General features: G+C 40.6%; 1 protein-coding gene across 1 annotated transcript; it reads right to left on the bottom strand.

Annotated features, from left to right (window-relative positions):
• Nucleotides 1-5,221: 5,221 nt before the first annotated feature.
• On the bottom strand, nt 5,222-6,157 carry LOC311101548 (olfactory receptor 8I2-like; the record flags this gene model as incomplete). Its single annotated transcript, XM_084142683.1, has 1 exon — nt 5,222-6,157. The coding sequence occupies one exon, from the start codon at nt 6,155-6,157 to the stop codon at nt 5,222-5,224; it is 936 nt and encodes a 311-aa protein (XP_083998809.1).
• Nucleotides 6,158-11,412: the final 5,255 nt, after the last annotated feature.

Raw genomic sequence — 11,412 nt, 5'->3', positions numbered from 1 at the left:
CCTCCCAGGAGTCATGTGTATCCCCTGTCGCAGGTTGAAACGGAGGCGATGGAAACATACGTCTCCGAGTCCCTGCACCAGCGGTTCATACGTCCCTCCACTTCACCCGCCTCCTCAAGTTTATTTTTGTGAAGAAGAAAGAAGGAGGTCTGTGCCCTTGCATTGATTACCAAGCACTGAACAAGGGGACAATACGTTATGATTATCCTCAACCCCTCATTCCATCTGTGATCAAGTCAATGCATGGGGCGCGCTTCTTCACAAAATTGTGCGTACAATCTGGTGCATATCCGAGAAGGGGACAAGTGGAAGACAGCATTCAGCACAACCACGGGGCATTACCAATACCTGGTGATGTCATACGGTTTGATGAATGCTCCATCAGTCTTCCAGTAATTTGTGAACGAGGTGTTTTGGGACATGCTTGGTCGCGGTGTAGTGGTCTACATCGATGACATTCTGGTGTATTCCACTACGTGCACCGATTATGTGTCCTTGGTTCGCAAAGTGCTGGCCCGACTGTTGGAACATATCATCATTCCATTTGTTTTGTCTTGTTTATTACACACACCTGGTTCATATCCCCTCATTAGTACCTGTATAAGTGTTCCCTCTGCCGCCTTGTCTTTGTGTGTGATTGTTTATTGTAGAGGATAGCTAAGCTTGGTGAGCTCTGTGTATTTTGGATATTTCCCTGTGTGCCTTGTATTTTCCAGTGCGCCTGTTTTGCGCACTAGAGTGTTTGACGCATTTCTGCGTAACTCAGTATTTGCGGAATAAAGCCTGTTATTTACCCTCCTGCGCCTGACTCACCTCATCACAAGCAGGTTTTCGTCAAGGATCTCTCTGTACTTTGCTCCGTTCATCTTTCCCTCGATCCTGACTAGTCTCCTAGTCCCTGCCGCTGAAAAACATCCCCACAGCATGATGCTACCACCACCATGCTTCACCGTAGGGATGGTGCCAGGTTTCCTCCAGACGTGACGCTTGGCATTCAGGCCAAATAGTTCAATCTTGGTTTCATCAGACCAGAGAATCTTGTTTCTCATGGGCTGAGAGTCCTTTACATGCCTTTTGGCAAACTCCAAGCGGGCTGTCATGTGCCTTTTACTGAGGAGTGGCTTCCGTCTGGCCACTCTACCATAAAGGGCTGATTGTTGGAGTGCTGCAGAGATGGTTGTCCTTCTGGAAGGTTCGCCCATCTCCACAGAGGAACTCTGGTGCTCTGTCAGAGTGACCATCGGGTTCTTCGTCACCTCCCTGACCAAGGACCTTCTTCCCAGATTGCTTCGTTTGGCCGGGCGGCCAGTTCTAGGAAGAATCTTGGTGGTTCCAAACTTCTTCCACTGTCTTCTTGGGGACCTTCAACACTGCAGACATGTTTTGGTACCCTTCCCCAGATCTGTGGGACCTTATATTGACAGGTGTGTGCCTTTCCAAATCATGTCCAATCAATTGAATTTACCACAGGTGGACTCCAATCAAGTTGCAGAAACATCTCAAGGATGATCAATTGACACAGGATGCACAGCAGCTCCATTTCTACATTTACATTACATTTACGTCATTTAGAAACCCGTTTTTGTTTTGTTATTATGTGGTATTGTGTGTAGATTGATGAGGAACAGTTTTTATTTAATCCATTTTAGAATAAGGCTGTAATGTAACAAAATGTGGATAAAGTCAAGGGGACTGAATACTTTCCGAATGCACTGTATATCTTTATTTGTTATCCTCTACAGCATAACAAAATTATGACACCTTAAAGAATTTGTGGCTTAATTCTACTGTCCTGGTTGTATTATTATTTCATCAAAGCCATCATTTTCTCCATAAGTTTGAGACTGCAATTTTGTGGTAACGTTCTAGAGTATTGTGACAATGACTCGGTAGTCAAGCTTGCCTGTTCAAATATTACGCTGAATAACATATGATGTCTTGTTGCCACATTGCTTTCTTTTTCTTGTACTATATTTCCTACAATATACTCATATGTAAGGAATCTAGAAATATATTTAAAGTCTTCAAAAGAGACAAAACACAAACCATTTAACACTTGTACCCCACATACAGCCTCTTTGCTTAACTTCTCATTTGGCTGTTTATTTGTAATTATACAAGGCAGATATGATACTGCACACCTTCCAGCTATATTTCACACTATTCTATTAGTTTATTTTCTAATATGTCCACCATTTTTCAATCTTTTTATGTATGGTGTTATGATGGTTAAAATCAGGCAGGCTAAAACATAACCTGATTGTTTATTTTTGTAATAATGAATTATGTGTTTTGCTACTTATAGTTGCTGTAATTGACCATACAAATAGGTGTCATTTTGGCATAATTTCTCTGTAGCCCAAAGAATAAAATAAATGTAAAAAATCTAATGAAGTTTATAATGTACTGTAACTGAGAATGTTTTGTGTCATGTTAGCTAGTTAACTGCATAACTACAGAGCAGTTGGGGAGCTGCCCTCCCTACCTTCAGGCTTTGCTCAAACAGATGCAAAGTGGGATCCTTGGGAAGACCCTACACCCCAACCTGTTCTGCCACCTCTGGTCTCTTGGCCCACTGTTACATATACATTTCTGTTCTACATATACATTCTAGCAGTGATGGCTCATGACAGGTATGTCTCCATTTGTAAGCCATTGCGATATCAGAGCATTATGACCCCTTCTAAAGTGAAGATGTTGTTAGCCTTGGTATATTTTATTCCCATAGCTATTTTCTGTTTTCAAATGTTTATCACTTCAAGGCTCCCTTTGTGCAGATACAACATCAATACGTTTTTTTTTTGTGATAACTTAGCAGTTGTTAAACTCTCCTGTGTTGGAAGTGCACTGAGCAAGTCTATAATATATGTATCATAGCAAGCCTAGTAGTTTTACCTTTTGTGTTAGTTGTGCTCTCATATGTCATAATATTATTTATTTGCTTGAAAGCCTCAAAGGAGTCATGGAATAAGGCTTTTAATATGTTTGCTCCCCACTTGATCACTTTCATAAACTTCTCTGCCAGCAATTCTTTTTTCTGTTGTTTACAACAGGCACAATAACTGGAGAGGTTAATGTATTAATATCAGTACAGTTTATTCTGTTCCCAACACTGTTGCACCCTATCATATATGGTATTAGTTGAAGAAACATCTCAAGGATGATCAATGATGAGATAGATTAGATCAAATAGATTGATGAGGGAAAAAAACAATATAATCAATTTTAGAGTAAGGCTGTAACATAACAAAAAAAAATGTCAAGCAATAATTTTTCTAGGACTGTCTGGGAGTGGTCTGAGTGCAGAGGGGAAAACTGAAAATAAGCTATTATTGGCAGAGAGGTTTGGAACTATTTTTCTTGTTGGTTTATTAACTAATTTACCGCCTGGTGATGTCAGCTGGCAGGCTATAACTCCATCCCACCAAAACAGGCTGCAGGCTAAATCTCCATCCTACCAAAACAGGCTGAAATTTCAGTCTTTTCAAACAGCTCTTACTCTAAAAGGGCATTATAATTTTGTACAATTTCACAGTATTATTCTAAACTCATATAGTGGGAATATTTATAAAACAATGGAAAAAACAAGTGTTGGACTGCACTGGTACATTAATTGGTCAGGCAACAAGATGACTCCATGGTTGTGTTCACACAGGCAGCGCAATTCTGTCATGATCGTCGGGAACAGAGGACCAAGGCGCAGCGTGGAAGGTGAACATACTTATTTATTAAATGATACACGAACAAAACAACAAATCGATACGTGCCGTCCACAGGTGCAAAACACAAACCAACACGGAACAAGATCCCACAAACACTGTGGGAAAACCACCTGACTAAATATGGTTCCCAATCAGAGACAACCAGCAACAGCTGATACTCGTTGCCTCTGATTGAGAACCACTCTGCCAACATAGATATACAAACACTAGACTAGACACAACGAGCACAAAACATAAACTCTACACACCCTGGCTCAACTTAAAAGAGTCCCTAGAGCCAGGGCGTGACAAATTCTGATATTTTTTCCACTAATTGGTCTTTTGACCAATCACATCAGATATTTTCACATCAGATCTTTTTTAGAGCTGATCTGATTGGTCAAAAGACCAATGAGTTAAAAAAATATCCAAATTTGGCTGCTTGTCTAAACGTATCAAGCAAAGCCAAACACAATCTCAGTCATTAGTAATTGACGCACCCATTGAAATCCGTCAGTTTATGGTAGAGATATCTGTTTATTTTCATTGGCTGCGTCTCAATCCACCGCATCCGCCTATGTCGGCCTTCTGCATCTGCGGTGGAAGGTGGCCGAGCTACAGCGGTGTTTGTCAGACCATGAGACATCTCAAAAATCGGTCTTCTCACGAAAACATCTGTAGCGTCCGAACGGTTTGGCCTACAAACTAATATGACCACTCTATGTAAAGATGAGACTCTCCATTTTGCTCCACACGGGACTCGTCTGAAGTCGGTAACTCCATTTGGACTACAAACTCCCCTTTCCCACTGTGGAAAGGGGAGACTCTCACAAACACGATGGTGTTCACCGTTTTGCTCTATGACCCCCACAAGTGTCACGGGACTCATCTGAAGTAACCTTTCCTAATGAATGGAAGTATGGAGGTACTTTAGTGCCAAACATAAATAAGGGGTTAAATATGTGTCCAAAAAAACAAAAATATTTCCTGGGCTTGTTATATCTCCTAGATATAGGACAGACACATCAAAACCTTATTCCTTATTATTTATTTTTTGACTGTCTTCTTTGCCATTCATGAATGTGTTATTCTATATATATATATATATATATATATATATATATATATATATATATATATATATACCTAAAGGGGTCCTAAAATTCCAAATCAAATATCTAAATAATCCATGGTATGACCATCTTAAAACAATTCCATATGCTAGCTTAGTAGAACCCCCCTAACGGCTAAGACTTTTATTAACGACAAATAAGTGGGGCAAAGTTATTCCACATGACGTCCATGAAAAATAATTCTGACGAAGGCCGTTGATGGCCAAAACATCATGATTTTAATATTTAGATAAATAAAGTACCAGGTTTTTAATTGTGAGAGTGAGTTTCACCTTTTCCTTCCTGAAGTACATGAAAAAGAACACATGAAAATTGTCAATAGCTTTATGTAAAATAGATCAACAAGAAGGATATGTTGATACACACAAGTGCATCACCACAATAAATTTATCTTAGGGCAGCAAATTTACGGTTGAACATCTGTCCAACTCTATTCCGAATCTGAGTGAGTTTCATCCCGTATATGATAGGGTTTACCAGAGGAGGCACAACTAGGAACTCTACCGCCATGATATTCCTCAGGGCCAGCAGACTGGTGTTGCTGCCATAGCGAGCGTACATCACATCGAAGGTGATGGATATGGTAAAGTTAGTCAGGGTGATCAGATGAGGCAGACAGGTCTGCATGAACTTTCTCCTCTCCGCCCGGGAACGCAAAGACGCTTTGATGATGTTCACATAGGAAATCAGGATGAGTATCGTTTGAGAGACGTGAGAAAACGTGAGAATGAAGCCGTAGAGGTTGATCAGTGTGGTGTCCACGCATGAAAGCTTCACGACCGCCCAGTTTGAGCAGTAGAGTTTATCGATGTAGACGCCACAGAGAGGTAAACTAGCTGTTAGTCCCATACCAATGCTACTTTCTAGCCATGAGAAAAGCCACGTAAGAAGAAGCAGTGTCCATACTTTTCGAGTGGTCATGATAGAGTGGTATTGTAACGGCTTGCAGATGGCAACATACCTGTCATATGCCATCACTGTCAAGCTGGTGAATTCACAGAAAGCGTAGGAGTAGATGACAAATATCTGGGTCATGCACCCAATGTATGTTATCACATGAGAGTCAAATAAAAGGTCATAAAGTATCTTTGGGTAGAAAGCTGAAGCGCCATAGCTACCATTAATACACAGATTACAGAGGAATAAATACATAGGTTCGTGCAACATTTTCTCCAGAAAAATGTTAATGATCAGTGTCAGATTGACAAAAATGGTGAAGAGGTATAGGATGAGAGTAAATCCGAAGTAGATGTGTTTGTTTGTCTGTGTCACGTTCAGTCCATGCAGCACAAACATTATCTCCTGGGAGGAGTTGAACACCATTGTCATTGATAGCAGGCACACATGACTAGTTTACACAGGACCTGAGAATGTTCAGTTTATCCAAGTTTCTGATGACATTCTAATAGTAACTGCCAACCGTACAGTAGCACTTTCAGCCTCACAACAATGATAGCTCTCCTTCACAGTGTTGTTGGTATTCAAAATGTCAGTTGAACATTATTTTGATTGCAGGACAACCCAAACCACCCAGCCTCAGCAGCCACCTACGGTACAATGCAGTGGGCAGACAGTCCGGCATTCAACATACATCACATTCTTGTGTGCATGAAACATTATAGTTAAAAACAAATCTTCACAAATCATTCAACTCATAGTTATGGAGGAACATTCAAAATATTGAACTGAATCCGTTAGATGAATAATCAAAACAAAGTAATAATTTCCAAGTCTTCAAAGTAAGTTCCCTTTGAAGATAATCATTGATGATCATTCATATGGTTGATGAATGATCAAAACAGAGTACGAACAACAATCAAGTTCTCCTTGAAGATGATAATTCGCATGGTCTGTGTATTTGTATCTCTGTTCTGAGTGCCAGAGCAGACCCCCTTGACCTGAGCAGACAAGATCATACCTGGGTATGACACTTCTCCACTCTCCGTGCCACTCCTTTATGGGGCAGTATCTGTGTATCTCAACTCCCATAGCAACGTGTGAGATGTTTGGAGTGACAGACAGGTGGAACTCTTAGACACACACTGCTCACGCTGGAGGTTACCTTCCTAATGAGACCACATCAATAAAATGGATTATGAGATGAGATATGAAAAAAACAAGGTAATATTGTTCAAATTCATATTAACGCTTTCCACAAAATGCAAAGATCAAAGCAATGTTTAGCTCACATCTATGCAATTTTTATATTTTCAAGGTAGTGTTGTTACCTTGCTATATTTTTTAACAGAACGTGTTTAGAATATGGCCAAACTCCTACAGATGTCGGATCTTAATTTGATCACTCTTGTTGCTAAGAATTCTCCTGAACATCAGAAAATACAAATGAAAACCCACAGTTCTCTTTCTCTCCATGCGGTGGCTGTCAACACTGCACCAAATAGGTTACATTCATACTTGTAATTATTAGTACTTATCTGAAGAGTCTTGTCACTTCCTGACCACTCTGAGGATCTAACTCAGTGTTTCCCAAACTCTGTCCTCGGGACCACAAGGGGTCCCGAGGTCCGAGTTTGGGAAACCCTGATCTAACCGGTATCTGTGCTGGTATCATATCATATCACACCTCAGCATGTGGACACCAGGGTTGGGGTAAATTCCATTTACATTTTAGTCCTTTATCAGATGCTCTTATCCAGAGCGACTTACAGTTAGTGCATTCATCTTCAGATAGCTAGGTGGGATAACCACATATCACAATCATAGTAAGTACATTTTTCCTCAATAAAGTACACTGAACAAAAATATGAACGCAACATGTAAAGTGTTGGTCCCATGTTTCATGAGCTGAAATAAAAGATACCAGAAATGTTCCATATGCACAAAAAGCTAATTTCTCTCAAATGTTGTGCACAAATTTGTTTACATATCTGTTAGTGAGCATTTCTCCTTTGCCAAGATAATCCATCCACCTGACAGGTGTGGCATATCAAGAAGCTAATTAAACAGCATGATCATTACACAGGTGCACCTTGTGCTGAGTACAATAAAACAGCACTCTAAAATGTGCAGTTTTGTCACACAACACAATGCCACAGATGTCTCAGGTTTTGAGGGAGCATGCAATTGGCATGCTGATTGCAGGAATGTCCACCAGAGCTGTTGCCAGAGAATTTATTGTTAATTTCTCCACCATAAGCTGCCTCCCACGTCGTTTTGGAGAATTTGGCAGTACCAGCCTCACAACCGCAGACCATGTGTATGGCGTCATGTGGGCAAGTGGTTTGCTGATGTCAACGTTGTAAACAGAGTGCCCCATGGTGGCGATGGGGTTATGGTATGGGCATGCAAAAGCTACGGACAACTGCATTTTTTATCGATGGCAATTTGAATGCACAGAGATACCGGGATGAGATACTGGGGCCCATTGTCTTGCCACTCATCCGCTGCCATCACCTCATGTTTTAGCATGATAATGCACACCCCATGTCACAAGGATCTGAACACAATTCCTGCAAGCTTAAAATGTCCCAGTTCTTCAATGGCCTGCATACTCACCAGACATCTCACCCATTGAGCATGTTTGGGATGCTCTGGATTGATGTGTACGACAGCGTCTTCTAGTTCCAATATCCAGCAACTTCGCACAGCCATTGAAGAGGAGTGGGACAATATTCCACAGCCCACAATCAACAGCCTGATCAACTCTATGCGAAGGAGATGTGTCGCGCTGCACGAGGCAAATTGTGTTTTTTACGGTATCTGTGACCAACAGATGCATATCTGTTTTCCCAATCATGTGAAGTCCATAGATTAGGGCCTAATGAATTTATTTCAATTGACTTATTTCCTAATATGAACTGTAACTCAGTAAAATCTTTTACATTGTTGCATGTTGCATTTATATTTTTGTTCAATATAGCTATTAGCAAAGTCAGAGCTAGTAAGGTGGAGTGTTAGTTCAGGGGTGGGTGGGCCAAGAGACCAAAGGTGGCAGAACAGAGTGCTCGGGTTGGGATGTAGGGTTTGAGCATAGCCTGAAGGTAGGGAGGGGCAGTTCCTCTGGCTGCTCCATAGGCAAGTACCATGGCTTGATATCGGATCTTGAAATGATAAAGTATTTTACATTTAGATTCCAATAACTTAAGTGTATAATTGTTGTTGTTGTAATTTTTACCCCCCTTTTTGTGATTACTATCTTGTCTCATCGCTGCAACTCCCCAACGGGCACGGGAGAGGCAAAGGTTGAGTAATGCGTCCTCCGAAACATGACCCGCCAAACCGCACTTCTTAACACCCGCTCGCTTAACCCGGAAGCCAGCTGCTCCAATGTGTTGGAGGAAACACCATTCAACTGGCGACCGAAGTCAGCCTGCAGGCGCCAGCCCGCCACAAGGAGTCGCTAGAGCAGGATGAGCCAGGCTGTAGTGACGCCACAACACTGCGATGCAGTTCCTTAGACTGCTGCGCCACTCGGGTGTCCCCAAGTGTATAATTCTTATTAAGACATTAAAATGTATGAACTAATTCCAAAGACTAGGCTTCTATGCACAACTAATCGGAACAAATGAGGACAATGGCCAAGGTGTTAATAGCAATTAGCATGTGTGAAAATACATGTCCTACCAGAACTGATGACTTGGACTGGTTTAGTTCACAGAAAATCCAAACTCATGACTGTTGAGATATGTTTTTATTGTGTCAATACTTGGCTTTTACTTGTCATGATTAAAGATATTTAGACACACATCTAATCACTCGAAAACCGGCCATTTTACGCAGTGCAAGCCATTTCGCACCAGGGCCTGCTCTCAAAATCCTCCTCTCTCTCACTCGCTCAAACGCTATAGCATTAATTGTATTAATAAATGTCCTACTGCTACTGTAAACCTAGGTCCTATTACTGCAAAAATTTATCTGAAATGCATCCGTACACATCAATAACTGTTGTTTTATATAGCTTAATAACAAGAGAGATATTGGTCTCCACTACGACATACAAGTGTCAAGTGTATTCGAAATGCAGCCGTAGGCTACACCTAAACTATAGCCTACTGTAGCCTATCAAAACTAATTGAACACATAGGCCTATAATATTAGATGTAGATGAAATTGAGAATAGTGCAGCCTGGTCTCATAGACTAGACTAAATTCGGGACACCCAAATTTGTATAACATGTTACGTTTGGTATGGTTACATAAGACAGAAGGTTACTTAAGGCAAAAACGAAAGGAGGGTGGGTAGTTGGTTGGTTGGTATGATACGTTACAAATTGTAATTCGTAACATATCATACTAAATGGAGGGAGACAGACTTACATTTACTATGTTACGTCTATCCCTGAGTCCAGGTTGAATAGTGAGGTAGCCTAAGGAATGGAGTGCAATGGTGCGTGAAGTAGAAAAAAAAAAGAAAAGAAAAAGTGCAAAAAAATGTAGTTCAAGTTTTTTTTTAAATCTATATATTATCAGAAAAGAGGACATCCTAAGATTTCTAACAAACGTAAGGTTGCCAATCAACTGAAAATGTTTTGTTCAAACGAGTGAAGGCATACTGAATGAACAACAGAGACAAAATGCAATATCAAAGTTTATTAAAATAGTTTGGGGAATGGCCTCCTCTCCGAGAGAACATTTGATGGCAGGTAGCCCTATGTCACATTAATGGATGTTGTGAAAACCGATAATGTTTGTGTTTCCCTGGCTGATTTGATTAGCTGATATGAGCTGATGGCCCATCAGCTGAATTACAGATGTAGGAGCTATATTTTAGCCAGTTTACTACATAAGGAAAACAATCCTGTAGCAACAGGAAATGTGAATAATTATGTGGATTATATAATTAATGGACATTTTGGTAGGGGTTGATACATTTTTAAGCAAATTAAGTCTGAAATGTCAGTGGAAATTACAAAATTTAGAAGCCTTTTAAAACCTCATACACTACATGTTTGCATTTTCTGCTGTGCAGGAAATTTCCTGCAACAACAGGGTGATCATATTAAAATCCTACACCTGTAGTACAAAGCCCTGACTAATATTAGGCTTAGGGATGACTGAAAGACAATACCGTTATGCCTGCAACTTGACAGATGGCCACTTGTTTTAGTCTTGCTGGAAATTGCAATCATTAAAGACAGCTCCTTTGGGGTTTCAGTGGTTTGAAATGGGTAATATTCTGCCACCCAATTTATATAGGAATTACTTCAAAGGAAGGTAAAACATTATATGTAATATTGTGTGTTTGAGATATAACATAAAAGTGTATACCACATAGAAACGCAGAGACATTGGGATGTTAAGTCATGAATTGAATGCCCGTTCATTATCCTGATGCCTTAAGGTATTTAGAAACTGGTCAATTGAGCAAGAAAACATGTTTACTGTATTTGGCCGTCAGTCTTCAGAAAACAGGTCATTAGTCCACTGTATCTCTCAATTCCCTTGAAAACAATTTAGCAACACCTACCTGTGAGATCAGAGAGGCTGAAACAACAACAGAAGTAGCCCTTGGTCGCCGTCTCTTGTCTCTCGTTAGACCAATTAAAGGGTTAGTCCCAGGGAGGTGCAGAGTGGCATTAGGCTTAATGGCCTCCCTTCAGACTGGTCTGATGTGAATG

Source organism: Coregonus lavaretus (genome assembly GCF_964263955.1).
Source record: "Coregonus lavaretus genome assembly, chromosome: 26".
Taxonomy (NCBI): domain Eukaryota; kingdom Metazoa; phylum Chordata; class Actinopteri; order Salmoniformes; family Salmonidae; genus Coregonus; species Coregonus lavaretus.
The sequence above is the reverse complement of the archived record's forward strand: the minus strand, read 5'-3'. Positions and strand labels throughout refer to the sequence as shown.